Source organism: Ochotona curzoniae, unplaced genomic scaffold (genome assembly GCF_017591425.1).
Source record: "Ochotona curzoniae isolate NIBS_2020 unplaced genomic scaffold, NIBS_Ocur_1.0 patch33, whole genome shotgun sequence".
Lineage (NCBI taxonomy): Eukaryota > Metazoa > Chordata > Mammalia > Lagomorpha > Ochotonidae > Ochotona > Ochotona curzoniae.
The window spans coordinates 27337-45168 of NW_024466895.1; the positions used below are offsets into that span (position 1 = coordinate 27337).

The following is a 17832-nucleotide window of genomic DNA, read 5'->3' on the forward strand; positions in this document are numbered from 1 at the left end:
ACTGATGTTGTCTGCATTTAAAATGTAAATGTTTGATTCATTGTGGAATCTATTCTTTGCATTGGTTTTACTTTTTAAAAGACTAAAAATATTTTTAAAGTTGGCCACTGAGAGGGTTTTTTTGTTTTGCTTTGTTTTTACATGGTAGATTTTTAAAAGATTTACTTATTTTCATTTGAAAGGCAGATTTTACAGGGGCAGGAGAAACAGGGAAATCTTCCATCTTCCCAGATGCCCACAGCAGCTGAAGCTGAGCTGATTCAAAGCCAGAAACTATCCCTGGGTCTCCCACATGGGTACAGGTGCCAAGGACCTGAGCATCCTCTGCTGTTTTCCCAGTCCATAAGCAGGGAGCTGGACCAGAGTGGAACAGCCAGAACATGAACCTGTACCCGTATGGGATGCTGGCATTGCAAAGAGGAGGATTAGCTAGCTATGTCACCACACCCGTCCCTAGGGTTTTTGATATTCTCTTATTTGTTGTTTTCTGTTTGCTGCATCCTGTTCAGGTCCTGGATTACAGTAAATTGTAGAGTTTTATGTATAGCAGACTCTCAATATGTGTCTTGATTGATTGATTTTCTCCCATCAAAACTGAATGGAAATTTTATTCTTTCACGAGTCTGTATAGCACTATGGAAATGGTGATTTGTGTTAAAAAGATTTGCTTATTGAAAAGCAGAGTTACAAAGAGAGAAAGGGACAGAAATCTTCCATTTGCTGACCCACTCTTAACAAAATAATTGCATTTGTCAGAATCTGGAGCTACATCTGAGTCTCCGACGTGAGGTCCCTAGCACTTGGACCATCTTCCAGTGCTATCCAGGCGTGTTAACAGAGAGCTGGATTGAAAGTGGAACATCTGGGGTTGGAAATGGTTCCATACTGGATGACACTGCTGCAGGGTAACAGTTTAATCCACTATGCCACAGCACCAGCCCCTGAAAGTGACAATTGAAGATTCAAAATACTATTTTCCTGTCATAGGGAAAAGCACAGTCATAATATTTCGAAAGAATGGTTACTAGTTGAAGGAATATCTTGCTTCACTTCAAAGACATTAAATGGATAAGTCTTGTGTATGTGTCTGCCTTTATAACTTTTCAGAAGTTTCATATGCCCCAGATACTACATCTGTCCATGTTTTAGTTATCCAGTTCTATTTTACTAAATTCAAGAATAGTGTCTTAAAACTAATATGGGAGGCTGGTGTCATGGCATAGGCTGCCTGTTTGCTTCCCTAGCATCCCATGTTGATACTAGTTCATGTCCCAGTGCTCCAGTTTTGATCCAGCTGGCAGTTAATAGCCTAGGAAAAACAGCAGAAGACGGACTTGCTAGGATTGATGAGGGAACTGGCTCCTGCTTTGGTTATGGCCATCTGGGGAGTGACCCAGGTGGTAGAAGATCCCTTTCTGTCCCTCAGTAACTCTGCCTTTCAAGTAAATAAACAAGTCTTAAAATTATCAATGAATTTCAGCATTTTATTGTGAGCCTTGCAGTAAGTGGTTCTGGTTTTCCTTTGCTAATGAGGGTACATCATTATTACTGTGGCGTCTTGATACTGGCAATAGCATTTTATAAGGAACTAAGCATTTGCCTTTGAAAAGCTAAATACTAACTGTAATTTGTGTTAGGGAAACTTAAATTCCCTTTTTTGGGAGAATATGCAGATCAGTAATTTTCCAAATTTATAGCTCAATGAAGTTAGTTTTGGAATTTCTCATGTAATTTGACTAGAAAAAGCTAGCATCCTAGTAAAATGTGCATAATTTTTTTAAGTGATAGCTGATGTGATTAGAGGTTAAAGATCAGAAGCAAGATAATAACTTGGAATAATTTTTTCCCCAAATGTTTTGTTAGGTTTCATCTGTTTATTGTGAAGATCAGAAACAGCTATTTGAACTGATGACATTATTTGGGCATGCTCAGTTTTTCTCTTTTCATTAGAAGAAGCAATTGTGTCTTAGTGCTGTATTACATTGGAAAGCTGACAATATGTATCAAATTTTACTTTTTTTATAATTCAGTGAAGTCGAGACATGCCCATTATATGGTAATCTCCCCAGATGCCTGCAATAGCTAAGGCTAAGTCTGTAAATTGAAGCTCAGTCCACATCTCCCATGTGAGTGGCAGGGACCAAAGAACTTGAGCCATCATCTTGGTTGGATTGGAAGCACAGTTGGGAGTTGAGCGCGGGCACTTGGATGTGTGTACTGGTGTCCCAGGCAGTGTCTTAACTGCAGCACATCTGCCTGCCCTTATTTAACATAGAAAATCACACACAGCATTGGCTTTGAGCAGATGCAATACTCTGTGAAACTGTTCTTTATAGTCCATATAAAAATTGTTATTTTAATACTAATTGCCATTTACATTTACAGTTTACATTTGATCAGAGCATCTCCTTTATTTCTCAATATAGGTGCTAATAAGCCCTCACTGATGGCATTTAAGAGAAGCTAAACTCTGAGGATAATAGAATAATAAAGCTCATGGGTTTCTTCTTTAAGGTCTTTAGAATTTATTTGGTAAATACGCTATCAAGTGTGATGAAAATTTTAAAGTGTAGTGTTAGAGCTGGGTATTTTGTGAGAAAAATAAGAAAATTTGAATGAACGAGAATTGATCTGCTGAAGAGTTGGAGTGCTCTGTGATACTAAAGAGGAATTCCAGTACTAATTGGTAGCAATTCTAGTCTTACTAGTTCTAGTCTTACTAGTTCTAGTCTTACTGCTTTTTGAAGAGTGTAAACTGAGGTGGAAGGTGTCTGTCTACCTGGAAATAGTTTTTATCTGAAGAGTCCAGATTTCAGAGTAAGATAAGGCTACTCATTTCAATAATGAACATTCTTCAAGCATCACAAAAGCACTGGTGTAAAATACTGGAATATTTTACATAACCTTTTTAAAAAATTCTTACCTGTGTGTGATTTTGTCTTAACAGGAAATCAAACCCCAAAGCCATTATAACCATGGATTTGGTGAACCTCTGGGAAGGAAAACTCATATTGATGATTACAGCACATGGGACATAGTCAAGGCTACACAGTAAGGTTTTTATTATAATTGTTTTATTCTTTAATATCCATACTTTAAGTGAAATATTGATCTTAAACATTCCTTTGGGAAAAAAATCTCTTTATCAAGTAGATTGGGTTATATTTTTCATTAGTTAAGTAAGTGGTTCTATTAACTTTTGGAAATTGCTGATGTTTCCAGAGATTTGCTCTTTTGCCTTTAAGAGTATTAAGATTGGTTATGGAGTGGCTTAAGTTGTTGATTGGGGTGTCCTCATCCCATATCTGAGTGCTTGGCTTGAGTCCTGGGTGCTGTGCTTCTGATCTAGCACCCTGCCATTGCTACCCCGAGAGGCAGCAGGTCCTTGGGTCCTTGCCACTCATGTGGGAGGGCTGATGGACTTCTGTGCTCTTAGCTTTAGCCTGGCACCACCTAGGCTACTGCAGGCATTTGGGGAATGAATCAGCAGGTGGAAGATCTCTCTGCCTCTTTACCTTTCAAATAAATGTAAACTAATAGATGAAAGTTAAATATTAATGTGAATATTAAATGTTAGTAAAAGGAATTTCTCTAATACATAAGACATGAACTAAGTAGGATTTCTTATTCTTGCTTTTAGTGTAATGTGCCATCTGTTTTGTAAACCATTCTGAAAAAGAATGAGAAATGATAAAGATTTCCAGACTTATTTAGATTTGTTTTTGCATTATATATTTCCAGAGACTCAACATTTTACTTAGTCTTTCTACTTTGGTTTATGTTTGAAATTTTCTGTAATTAAAAAGTTTTAAAAAATGCATGCCACCACATAGTGATGGACCGCGATGAGGTGCTCTGCCTACACCTTGCTGTTGCCAGTTGAGAACATTTGTTCTCTCAGGTCTCCTTGGCTTAGGCTGAGTCGGGACTCTTCTCCCGCACCACTATGCACCTTGCCTCACCCCTCTCAGTTTGCTTTCTTGAAGAATGTTAAGTTACAATAACAAATCCTGGGACTTGTTAAGAAAATCCTTTGTTCTTAATGTTCTAAATCATTGCATGCTCGCTATTGCAGATTTCTAGGTATTTAATATTTGTTGCCTACTTGTATATTTCTATAATCTCTTCAAGGTGTTTTGTACAAGTAATAACAAAGAAAAATAAGCAATTCTTTGTGAATATTATTAGTGATATCCTTCTTCACCTAATGAGACTTTATAGCTTTGTAAATGAAACATTTTGAGAGCAACAAATGGAGTATTAATTTCTCCAGCAAATATTGTTTTCACATTTAAAGTTATTATTAAGTGGTAATGATAGTGCTTTATTTTCTTTCTTTTCAAGGTATGGAATATATGAGCGCTGCCGAGAATTGGTGGAGGCAGGCTATGATGTACGACAGCCAGACAAAGAAAATGTCACACTCCTGCACTGGGCTGCCATCAATAACAGAATAGATTTAGTCAAGTATGTGTTTTCTGCATCTTTATGTAACAGTTGCTGTTTATTATTTTAATAATTATCAGAAGCTAGTTATTTCTAAATTCATCGCCTTTAAAGTAATAGATTCTGTGTATCTTTTTTTTCTGATAAAATTTGTTTTTAATATGTACTAATAACTTATCTAATCCAAGCACTGTAATAAATACTTTTCTGTTTATGTTTCCTTTAGTCTTAATTCTTGAGGTATCCCTTTGTGAAATACAACAGTGGCCACATCCTGCTGATAAGGAAATAGAAATACAAAGAGGTTAATTTGAGTTAGAATTTTAAAGAAAATGTATTTTATGTGAAAATGGTTTTGAGTTGGAATTTTAAAAAAAATGTATTTTATGTGAAAATGGCTTTTTGACTGAGCTATATCTCTCTTCTAGTAGAACCATTTTGAAACTATTTGCAGCATTATATAATGTCTTTTAGGTACCATAGAAACCAATTTAAGTAACTGAATGGTTGAGTTCTTTATAATTTGGTGTTCTGGAAATACTTTATTGTGAGTCAAAGCTATTATGCATAATGAGTAGAGTTGAACCTTTCATTGTATTATGCTTTAAAAATACCACTTTAACAAATATTTGTATGATGTATAAAACTTCTGTATTAAGCATTTGAGTATACTAAATGTTTAAAATGATGTGCATACGAGATAGTACTCTCAATTAGTTACCAGTAGAACTGCTCGAGAGCTTATGTGATCAATACTTGCCAAGGATTTGATTCAAATGCCTTTTTAAAACAAGATTTATTTACTTATTTGAAATCTTGAGTGACAGAGAAAATTATTCATCCACTGATTCACTTTCCAAATAACTGTAATAACCAGATCTGGAGCAGGCCAAAACCAGGAACTGGGAGCTCCATGCTGGTTTCCCACAGGAGTAACAAGTGTCTGCATGCTGGATGGCTTCCTATTAGTAGGAAACTGGATCAGAGGCAAGGCTAGGATTCAGACAGGCAGTTGGATATGATATGCCAGTGTTGCTAGCTGCAGCTGAATTCACGGAGCCACACCAGTCTGTTCGTCAGATGTCTAAAGATAAGCTACGTTCAAGATCTGATGCATTGATTAGTCCAAAGAAAGTGTGGTAATTAACAGCTAAATCTCTTCCATTTCAGAGCATATCAAAATGTTTGACATTATTAAGCATTATACTTGTGACTTTTTAAAATAAATTTAAATATTTTGCTTGAAAGAGTTACAGAAAAAAACATTCCATCTGCTGGTTCACTCCTCAAATAACTACAAAGGCCAGAGCTGGACCTATCTGAAGCTAGTACCCAGAAGCTTCCACTGGGTCTCCCCATGTGGGTGCAGAGGCGCAAGGCTTTGGGCCATCCTCCACTGTTTTCTCAGGGCATAAGCAGGAAGCTGTATTGAAAGTGGAACAGCGAGAGCTAGAATCAATACCCATATGGAATGCTGGCACCACAGGTAGAGAATTAGTATGCTACACCACTGTACTAGCCCCAATAGCTGTGACTTTTTAAAGCATCATGGTTTTAAATGTTATTAACAAGGCTTAATGAAGAACCTGTACGTTACTATTTACTGTTTATAAAATGTTTTGTTTGCATTGTTTTATTCAACCCATAGAAAAGTTTTAAAAGCTGGCCTACCCAAAATAGACCATGTCTTGCCTATTTTGCAACTGTTCTGATCCCAAGACTGTGTATCACTATTTTAAACCTTTATGGTTCTTTGATCACCTTTTAATATGGTTATTTGGCATATCTGTTCTTTTTGTTGCTTTAAAAATTACTTTTATTTTTAGAACAAAATAAAAAATTTTTTGCTTCTTTTTGAAAGATTTATTTTTATTGCAAAGTCAGATATACAGGGAGGAGAGACAGAGAGAAAGATCTTCATCCAATGATTCACTCCCCAAGCGACCGCAACGGCCGGTGCTGTGCTGGTCTGAAGCCAGGAGCCAGGAAATTCCTGCAGGTCTCCCATGTGGCTGCAGGGTCCCAAGGCCTTGGGATGTCCTTGACTGCTTTCCTAGGCCACGAACAGGGAGCTGGATGGGAAGTGGAGCTGCCAGCATTAGAACTGGCTTGTTCAAGGCGAGAACTTTAGCCATTAGGCCACAACATCGGGCCCCAAAATAAAATTTTGATAATAAGCCATCAGAAAAGTTTTTTATTCAAAAGCACAAACTAGCATGAGATTAAAATGGCAAATCCTATTTTTCATGTAATTTCTTAGAATTCAAAATAAAAATTGTCTAAATTGTTAAATTTTTTACAGATACTATATTTCGAAAGGTGCTATTGTGGATCAACTTGGAGGAGACCTGAATTCAACTCCATTGCATTGGGCCACAAGGTTTAACTTTGTTTCTTTGTTTTTGTTTTTTCTGTTGGTTCCCTTCTATTAGAACTAAGCAACTTAAAAACTTCTTGGCTATAATTAACTAATGAGACTAGCTGTGCCAGTGGTTACACTGTCTATCCTTAGGAAATTGACTATACTGGTATTTATCCGGTTAAGACTGAGTTAGACTTTGGATTTGTAAATGTAATACTTTTGTAGACTATGTTGTATTTACAATTAAAGAACATTAATTGATTATATTGGAACTAAGATTGAATTGGAATTAAGAACTAAGATTGTATTGGAATTAAAAATAATACAATTCAGTAATTATTGTATTTTGAAGTAAGTTCTATCTCCATTGGTTAATCAGGTGTAGTCCAGTTAAAACATCTGAAGAACTATAAAAATCTACATATGTCTTGACATATATCATGATTTTCAAAAAATTACTATTATTTTTTTAAAGTTTTTTTTCAGGAAATTCTCATTGTAATAGCTTATTAATTTAAATATTTACTCTTTTGTGTCTCAGACAAGGCCATCTGTCTATGGTGGTGCAGCTAATGAAGTACGGTGCAGACCCTTCGTTAATTGACGGGGAAGGTTGCAGCTGTATTCATCTGGCTGCTCAGTTTGGACATACCTCAATTGTTGCTTATCTCATAGCAAAAGGACAGGTAAAACCCATCACTGCAGTGTGACTCTGAATCAAATGTGCTTTATGGTTCAAATGCCTGATACCCCTGATGCTACCTGTGTGATATTTAAATGAAGATAATAGATACATGGATAAAGAAAATAGATTTAAAGACAATACATATTGACCTGTTTGTGTACTTAATATAAAAATAAAATCATCACGAATCAGGTAATAAACTGTTAAGGTGGACTTTTATTTTGGAGTATGGTGGAAATCAAGGAAGAATTTAGACATTTGTTCTCTTCATGTGTTTTTTGAATATATTATCTAATTCATTGTACTTTTCAAGCTAACGTATTTGTCATGTTCTATATTAAATGCATCTTGAGGGGGTTACAGTGTTTGAAATCAGTTTCCCAATTTTTGATGTATAAAATAGTGCTATTCTCTTGTCAGGAAACCTGGGGTGATAGTTACTAGGTTTTATTATTTAGCTTTTATTAATTTAGTTTTATTAGTTGAATGTGCAGTTGTTATAATGTCGTTAAATATTTCTAGTTTATATTATCATGTTGTTTGTAATAAATGTTTTTGTTAAAGGTAACAACACCCAGTTTTTCTTTCATGTATTTTTTTTCCCCTGACTTTATTTAAAGATGAATGTTATAACTAAGGATCCCAGCATAAGAGAAAAAGATAAATGAGTTTATGCATTGCTATCAGTATATATTTGCTGTTATTTTAATTGAAAATTTTGATTTGGGATTTGAACAGCATTTCTTTTAATGAATCCTTTCCAGTGTTTGTAGTTGGAATATCAAGCAGTGGTAGTGTGTAACTCCTAAGAGACTAATAAGTTAACTGCTGGGGGTTGGTGGTGATACCTACCTATCGTTTGGTAACAAACTTTCCCAAGTGAGTTGAGAGCAGCAGCAGCAGCTTTATCTTTTAAATAACAATTCTGTGAATTCACTGCATTTGGCTGGGTGGTTCCTGTAATAATGGCTGGGATTAGCCACTTCTCGGAACTTGACTGTGCTGGGGGATGGATGACTCAATAAGGATCTCGTGCAGTAATAGGAATGGCTAAATAATTCTGCTTATCTGGGATACTAGCATAGGTGGGCTTTTCTTTCTCAGTGCAGTGCCAGAACTTCACAATGCAATACTATGTGGTCTGCAACAGGGGAGGTGAACTCCTTATACGACAGAGGAAAAGCAGAAGTTTTAAGTCTTAGGTCTTGATCCTGCACAGGAACATTTCTGCTGCATGCTGTCAGTCACAGTAACAGGACCAGCCCATGTTAAGGGTCAGCACACATACGTGAGTGTGAGGAGTGAAGTTTATTGTGACCCTTTCTTCCGTAGCTTGTTCTGGACCAAATGTTGGAACAGTACATGTGACAGTGTCTTCAGGACCTTTTTTCTAATGTAAATATAATTTATAATGCATAGTGAATTTCAGATTTAAACTGAGAAAGAAAAGGGCCCATTTTTGAATAATAGTTTTTTTTATTACTTATTGATTATAGAGTTTGGATGATTTTATTAGTTGCTTTAACTTTGGTATAATATAAATGTATAGGCTGTGAAATTCTCACAGGATAGGATTTCTACTATACTGAAAATGCATTATGATGATGAAGATAAATGTGTCATAAATATTCTTCTGGGAGTTTTTCTCCACATACAAAAAACATGCTTATTACTCAAACATAAAAGAGCGTTGCGAGGGAGAAAATGAAACCCTACTTCTCTCCTTGTCCATCTCCTGCTGAGGTCTCTTCTTGAATAGTTTGATATATATATTTTCAGGCATTCACTGCAAGTATACGCTGATCTAATATAAAAATGCGTTCATTGCATGCCCTGTCATGGTTGGACCCCTCTCTTCAGAGTGCTGGTGCTGTAGCCCTGGGCTCCTCCTGCTGTGACAGTACCAGCCATCTTGGTGTTCTGCAGCAGCTCTGGTCTGCTGTTGCCTTAGGGTTCTTGACAGCATCTCCTGGCATTTTATTTCTTCAGTGACTTGCTCAAATGTTATTAGTTACATCCCACTTATGAGCAATGATGTAACAAGTATGTATGTTTTAGTTACTTCTTCCCTTTCCCTGTGTTTCAGTGACTTTAGTCAATAATGCTGGTTTTTTTTTTTTCTTGGTGTTAATGTTACTGTGACAGATAAAACTGTATTTCTGTAGTTAAAATTTCATGAGGCTCTAACATACCTTTTTTTAAAAAATTTTTTCCCTTTTTTCCTTTATTTTTTTATTAACATTTTGTTTCAACTTATTAGGGCGTATATATTTCCAGTGAGTTCTGTCATTCTAGTGTTTGCAATTGTTTTAATTTAGTAACATTTAAATATATTCAGTGGTCACTATGAATACTTTTGGATGATTTTCAGGGGAAAATGCTAAGTTTTCGAGCCTTGTTGATTTTGGAATTTCCATAAACTTTTTGTTCTGTGCTTGTTACTTCTTCCTAACAAAAAGCAACCAAATGTCCTGGCTGAACTTGGAAAAATACCCAATTTTAATTCTCAACCCCAAGAGAGAAATGGTTGAATTTCATTTTCTTTTAGTACTCTAGAGATAGGACATAAACTTACATTTTTTCTTAGTATTTTTACTACTATTTTTTATTTAAAAAAGAAACAACTGAGAAGAAAGTTAAACATAAGAAGTTACATGTCTTGCTGTAGATAATAAATTTGATTGTGCTTTCTTGAAACCATAGCAGTAAGGTATAACATGTCATTTAAGTCACGTGATTTTTTTCAAATTATCTTGGACATTGGAAATGTCCTCAAATAAGGCTACAAAAGATATTCCTAACAATATTGTTAAAGGAAATCCACAATGGAGTTATAATAGATAAGATACTGGGCCCTGTGGTGTGGCCTAGCTGCTAAAGTCCTCGTCTTGAATGTGCTGGGATCCCATATGGCACTGGTTCTAATCCTGGCAGGCCCACTTCCCATCCAGCTCCCTGCTTGTGGCCTGGGAAAGCAGTTGAGGATGGCCCAAAGCCTTGGGACCCTGCGCCCATGTGGGAGACTCAGAAGAAGCTCCTGGCTCTTGACTTCAGATTGACGGTGCGCTGGCCGTTGCAGCCACTTGGGGAGTGAATTAATGGATGGAAGATCTTCCTCTCTGTCTGTCTTCTCCTCCCCTATATATCTGCCTTTCTAATAAAAATGAATAAATCTTTCAAAAAAAAATTCCTGACAGTGAAGGGGGGGAGGGAAACAGGTGGCAGCAAAATCCAAGCATCTCATGTAAAGATAGAAAGATAAATACCAAAATAATAGCTTTAAAAAAGATGGATGTGATGAAAGTAAAATTGAATGTTGCTTTTTTCTTGGAAGCACTGCAGAATTATTTAGAATGTATGATAATAAAATAATAAACTTTAGAAAAGTTTTAGAAAAGGTCTTCATTTTTCTGAAACATTTAGAATACACAGTGTTTATCAGGCATTGTAAGTTTTCAAGAGGCTTAAATCACTTGCTAAGTCTTTATGACTAGAAGGTCTAAAGTTTTCAACTACAAAACATTGCAAGTCTAATTAAAACCATCTAAAAGGGAAAACTATAAAAGATTAATATGTTGTAATTAAAATACTCAATGAAAATAGTAGACATTGTTTATTTTAAAGTAGAGGAAAACTTGGTGGTAAAGTTATGAAAAGTTTTGATTAGGTAATATTTTGTTGGCTCCTGGTATGATATACATGTAAGATTTTTCTAAGTAAATTTGACTGGGAACTTATTCCAATTCATTCTCTGACTTTTCTTTTTACCCTGTCAAGGATGTGGATATGATGGATCAGAATGGAATGACACCTTTAATGTGGGCAGCTTATAGAACGCATAGGTATGTAATATTGCACATATTCAACTCATTTTTAGTCTGATATAGTGTGAATCAAATCATGTGGAAAAATCAACTAAAGCTATGCTTACTAATGTTATATAACATTAATTCCCTTTTTGATTGTTTTGCTGATTCTGTGTTTACCTCTACCTCAGTAATTTTAGCTTCATCTGTTTTAACAACTTCCACAAAATGGAAGAAGTTATTTTCTTTAAAAGTATTGCCAAGTTTGTGTTAATCAGTTATTTAAAAAGCTTGGAACAGTCTAGATTTAAAGTGAAATATTTAAAAATTCAGTTTCTAGAACAAAATCAACAACTGTCAGAACTCAGTGTGCTATCACTTGTTGATCGTACGCTTTCTGTGATATTGCACATGTCTTCATTTTAGAATATTGGCTCATTGATTAGAAGGCTGTTGAGTAATTAGAAGTGTGCCAAGATGGAATGTGAATTCAACCACAAGCAGCTTAGTATCTGTAATGATTCCTGTCATTGAAATTAGGGTTGTTGTTGTTGTTGTTTTTTTCTTCCTTTTCAGTGTGGATCCAACTAGATTGCTTTTAACATTCAATGTTTCAGTTAACCTTGGTGACAAGTATCACAAAAACACTGCTCTGCATTGGGCAGTACTAGCAGGGAATACCACAGTCATTAGCCTTCTTCTGGAAGCTGGAGCCAATGTTGATGCCCAGAATGTCAAGGTAATGCTACATTGATGATGATGTATGAAATGTGGCTATTATAAATTCCTCAGTAAAGTTTTTTTCTAAACCCCAAGTTGGAAAAACTTAGTTAGCTCAGCCCTTTGTTTTTAAAAATGCAACTGGTAACTTTCGTTTTGTAGTATTAAAGTTCATTTTATATTTTAGGGACCTTTTCCGTAGGGAATTCTTGCAGGTGTTTGGAAAGTTTATGATGCGTATTTTTGTAAATGATGGGGAATAATTTTCTGGTTTCTTTAAAAGCATTACAACAAAGTATGAGCATGTAGTTAGTCCATATTATTCACAATCAATCTTAGTCATTCTTTTACTTGGTTATTTTATTGTTTTGTTTTTAAAAATGAAACATTTTGAATTTCTTAAACTCCTTTATGCTGTTTATAGGGAAATCTCCAAAGAGTAATCTAATCTAGGAAAAATACATAAAACTATCTAAAGAGCCAAAACAGTTAACATTCACACTTTGAGCAGAAATATGTAGACATTTTATTAATGCATGCGAGAATATTATAGTCGCAAATTTTGTTTACTGTTCTCATGTTTTAGGCTTTAAGATCTATCACATCTTTCAACAGACTTCTGTGAAATTATTTTAAAACATTTTAGTAATGTGAATCAGAAATAGTTGTTGATTTTCAATAATTGTTCTTGGATTTGGTCCGTAATTCATAATGTTTCATGAGTCATGTTTCTTAAATTCTGAAGGGATATGTGCTAATATAAAGAGGATACACGAATTAACCTGAAATGGCAAATCAAAAAGTAGATTATCTCCTGCTGGATCAGGACATTTCTTTATATTCCAATGAGTAGTTTTCCTTTAATATGATTACTCTAGGCAGAGAAAGTTAAACTGCTAAAATAAACAGCTTACATCAGTTGTGTGGTGCCTATTTCCTTTTGATTGTAGCAGATTCTTACTAGTTTTAGTAAAAGCAGATGTTTAATATTGGAGACTTAAGAAATTAATAACAACCATTTTCTTTTAAATTATTTTAAGTTGTCTTGACCCTATAAAAAGTTTTCAGAATGGCCCAATATTTGCCAGTAAACGGGGTAAAAAGAAAATTGACAGACCACATACAGTACCTGAAAATTAGTGGATACTCCAAAAAGTAATTATTGTGGTAAAGATTTGTGTAGATGTACCTAAGCTAGATTTTGTAAGTGCTGATAGATCTTTCTGCCACTTCAGAATTTATACACAGAAGTTTTACCTTTCCAAATGGTTTAAAATACAGTGCCCTGAAAACTTTACAGCACTGGGGTTTGCACATTAAGCTGATCCTAGACCTAAAGGGTAAGTTAAGGAAGGAAGAATTTGACCAACTCCCATAAGAAAATATTATATCCTCATAAGAAAATATTAATGAGATTTTCTTACATTTAATTATCTGAATTGTTCTTGAGTGTTATTTTATTTTCTTTTTGTTATCAGCCCTTTTTAAAACATTAAGCAGAAACGGATTTTGATGTTGAAAATTAGAACTAGTGCTGGTATGGCAAATAGTCGTCATATACCTTTTGCCAATAAGCAAATTGGTATTTGACATTGTAATAATACCAAAGTGTTGTGACAATAAAATGAATATACAATTCTGAAGGTTTCTTCACTTTTATCATTTTTGTTACATATGTAAAGTCTAGTTTGTAAATTTCCTATCTCTACAGCTCATGAAGACTTTTACTTATTAACCATTGCATAAAATTTGGTTTAAAGAGTAAAATATGATAAATTTTGTAAAAAAGGAATTGAAAAAGTAGAGAAATTTGAGGTTGTTTATTTTTGAACCTTGTGTTTTCATGTTTTGTAGCTTGTTTTTAAACAAGTTTGGAAAAATGCATTGTGGCTTATTTATTGAAGTTCATGTGACTCTTCAGGAGTCCATGGTATCTAACAATTAAGCTAATTGTGCCTTTTAGACTTTTATTTGAATTTCTCTAATAATTTTCTCTTTTAGTAGTAATTGTCACATATTATCAAGGTTGATTATTGACCAAAGACTTACTTTTTTTTTTTAAACATTTACTTATTTTTATTGGAAAGGCAGATATACAGAGACATTGAAAAAGGTTTTCTGTCTGCTGGTTCACTCCTCAAGTGGCTGCAACAGCTGGTGCTGAGCCAGTCCAATCTGAAGCCAGGAGCTTCCTCCAGCTCTCCCACGCGGGTGCAGGGTCCCAAAGCTTTGGGCTGTCCTCCTGCTTTCCCAGGCCACAAGCAAGGGGCTGGATGGGAAGTGGAGCAGACAGGAGACAAACCAGTTCCCATATGGGATTCTGGCACTTGCAAGGAGAGGATTTAGCCACTAGGCTACCATACTAGGCCCACCAAAAACTTACTTCAAAGTGATTTTGTGGTAGCTTCTGGAATGACATGATTTCTAAAGCAAGAAACGGTGTATAATTAGTTTTTATTTGTTCATGGCAGATTTATACTTTCATGGGGGAAATTATGTTTTTAACTTACCTTGGTAAAAAATTATTTTGAAATGAAAATTTTAGATGACTTTTTCTCTTGGGATCTTGCAACCCCAATTAAATCTGTCTTCACCTTCTAGTAGCAATAATTTATTCATTCATGCAACAAATACTTGTTCACTAATGGAGAGACAAAATGTTTATTCTTTCAGAACTTTGATTCATTTCTAAAAGAAAGCAAATGTGATAGAGGGTCAGACTGGGAGTATCATGTCAAGTGAGATTGACCTGGGAATGCTTCTGAGGAGATGATGCTTGCTTTGAAAGTTGTATCAGTTACACAGAACACACAGGTGTAAGGTCCTCTGTTTTTTGGCACAAAACTGAAGGCAGAAGGAGGAAGCAGGGAGAAGTTACTTGAGACAGGCAAGTGTCAGGTCTTTAATTGTGCTTGAATAATGGGAAGAAGCTGAAAGGATTTATGTAGCCTGGTTATCTGATCTGCTTTGCTTCTAATATTATTGAAATATTGTTTGATTTGAGTATTGAGAATGCATTGAATGTAAACAAGGACAAAGATCAGTTAGGTTGTGGCAGTAAGTCAAAGAAAGGATGTTTAACCTGGAATCAGAGGAGTGGAAATGGAGGGAAGTGAATGGATTTGGGGATCATATTTTATAGTAGAAATGAAAAGGTAGATTATATGTGGCCTGAAAACATGATAGATGACTTCTTTTGAATAACTGTCTTGTGATATCAGTTGAGATTTTGAAGATTGAATGCAAAGTGCTTTTTTGGGAAGTAAAGGTGATAGTAATTGGTTCTCTTTTGGTCAACCTAATTTTAGAAGTGGTATCTTTGGCTGTGTAGAATAGTAAGCTAATTAAGAAAAACTACAGCAAATTTTGAAAAAGAAAAATTCACTTAAAAAAAGGTAAAATCTTTATCTAGGAGTTTGACAATTTGCGTATTTTTTTAGTTTTTAAGTGTTACGAAAGAGTCTTATAAATTAAAATGAATTATAACAATAGGATGTGACCTGTAAATCTGGCTATGGCTTCAGTAGTGTTATTCAGCATTAGTCAAAGAATATGGAAAATTATGTTTTGTATTATAAAAATATGTAGCTATTAGTTGATTCAGCTTCTAAAAATAACTTTCAAATAAGAGTAGGCTTAAATTTCTTAGCAATTTGTCTTTATGTGAACTAGAAATTTGCCCTTCTTTAAGATACTCAGTTATTTTAATATAAAAACAAATGACTATTAAAAGAATATATTATTTTAAGAATTATTTTTATTGGAAAGTCAGATATACAAATAAGCAGACAGGAAAATCTTCCATCTGATGATTCTTTGTTAAGTGGCTGCAAATGGCCGGAGTTATGCCAGTTTGAAGCCAGGAGCCCAGAGCCTCTTCTGGGTCTCCCACATGGGTGCAGGGTCCCAAGGCTTTGGGCTGTCTTCGACTGCTTTCCCAGGCCACAAGCAGGGAGCTGGATGGGAAGTGGGACTGCTGGAATTAGAACCAGTGCTAGATGGGATGATGGCACATGCAAGGCAAAGACTTTAGCTGCTAAGCCACTGTGCTGAGCCCCCAAAAAATGTATTTTGAGAAGTTGATACTAAACAGTAAGTTATTTTAAAATAGCCACTTTGATATTTAGAATTAGCAGTAATTATCACCCTAAAAGAGAGGTTTTCACTGTGGAATCTACTACTGGATTTTGTTTTTCATTGGTTGAGTCAATGGCTTCCTAATTTCATTAGGAAAAAAGTTGAATGGATCAGCATTTTAGGGGAAAGAGGATAATCAATATTTTCAATCAGGTAGAACTCAAGAATTTAAGCACACAGCCTTAGATACCAAATTTGAATCCTGTTAAGTAACATGGAGTGACAGGAGAATTAGTGATTTATGATACTAAATAAAAACCGAAATGAAATTATAGTTGGAGAAATCTCTTTTTATGGTTAACATCTCATTTGTGAATATTGAAAAAATATATTTACCCACTTAGCTTATGTCTTTAGTTACATGGGTAAATTGAGATGAATTGGGAGGAAAACTTGGATGATTTTTTGAAATGCAGCAGGAAACAACTTTCAGAAAGTAATTTTTTATTACTTGAAGACCTGACCTAGATGGTCTCCAAGGGAGAATTTTGCTTAATTTTGATAAAGAAGTTGAATCTCATCTAGACGTACTTCAAGCAGTCTTCTGCTCTAGTTAAAACCTTTGAAACCTTTATTAGCTGTTAATACAGTCTATTAATACTCCATGTAGAATCTTGTTGTTAGGCCTTTTTATTATTTTGACCAAGACATGGAGTGATTAAATATAGACTTGACCCGAAAATCCTCGTTTTAGTGTATTTCTTTAAACTAATTGCTTGTGTATTTTACCAGCTGAATTAAAAATTACATATATATTAAAACAAAATAGTCAGAAGCTTAGAGGAGTAGTTGAAAGATTTTTTAAAAGCTCCCTCAATCTTTTTGTCTAGGCAATCCTTAGGTGTCACATGGCCCTCTAGTGGAAGGGGTGCTCAGCTGGACCGAGGCAACTGCAGGATATTCTCTGGGAGTTGTTACCCAAGGGATTGCTTTTACTCAGGTAATCTTTATAGTTTGGATTAAATAGCTGGTTCTGACAATTTAGGTGATGGAATTTTGGAATAGGCAAGGAGATATTTTAAACTAAATATTCCTATTTGTGAGACACTCAGATTCCTTCTGGAAGACCATTGATTGTTACAGTATATTAGCCTTTTTGTTACTGTTTTGTAATAGCTATTGGTGGTGGTGGTATGTTTTATTTTTGTCTTTATTTATTTACTTGTAAATAAACTTTATACCCAACAAGTAATTATTCATAAGATATTTTAAGCTTCCTTATTTATTTATTTATTTTTTACACAATCTTTTGGAAGAAGATCTCATTTTTTAATTTTTTCAAAGTGATTTTGGATATTTCTGTGCAAATTTTGAAACTTCGGCAAACACTTTGAATTTCAGTTTCCTATTTAAAGAAGTAGATGAATAGTGAAGGATATTGAATGGAGGCGTAGTTATGTGATTTAATTTATGAAAGCAGAAAAAAGGTTTTTATTAGAAAATGCATAAAGAAACATAGATTTGGTAATGCCTACTCTTCTTCTTTCTACTATGTTTTAGTCTTATTTACTCATATTCCTTGGCTGGCTTTTGCTTGGGATTAAGGGAGCCACAGGTTTATAACTTCTTCTCTGTACTGCCCCCCCCCACCCCCCACTTTTTTAATCATCTCTCCTGTCCACATTTCTGTAGGAGTGAGTGACCATAGGTAAAGAGTGCCAGTATGGTAATAGTAG

The 17832-nt window shown here is 34.9% G+C and overlaps 1 protein-coding gene across 2 annotated transcripts in view; it reads left to right on the plus strand.

Moving 5' to 3' along the window:
• The window catches only part of LOC121167106 (palmitoyltransferase ZDHHC17), a 54175-nt gene that overhangs the window by 17378 nt on the left and 18965 nt on the right, over window positions 1–17832 (plus strand). Inside the window, exons 2-7 of one of the 2 annotated variants that reach the window (XM_040996483.1) lie at window positions 2948–3051; window positions 4345–4467; window positions 6749–6826; window positions 7350–7494; window positions 11271–11335; window positions 11876–12038. In XM_040996483.1, coding sequence (XP_040852417.1) covers window positions 2948–3051; window positions 4345–4467; window positions 6749–6826; window positions 7350–7494; window positions 11271–11335; window positions 11876–12038 — 678 coding nt within the window. Of the gene's footprint in view, window positions 1–2947; window positions 3052–4344; window positions 4468–6748; window positions 6827–7349; window positions 7495–11270; window positions 11336–11875; window positions 12039–17024; window positions 17097–17832 lie in introns of those variants that run through there. The other variant, XM_040996484.1, reaches the window with a different exon arrangement.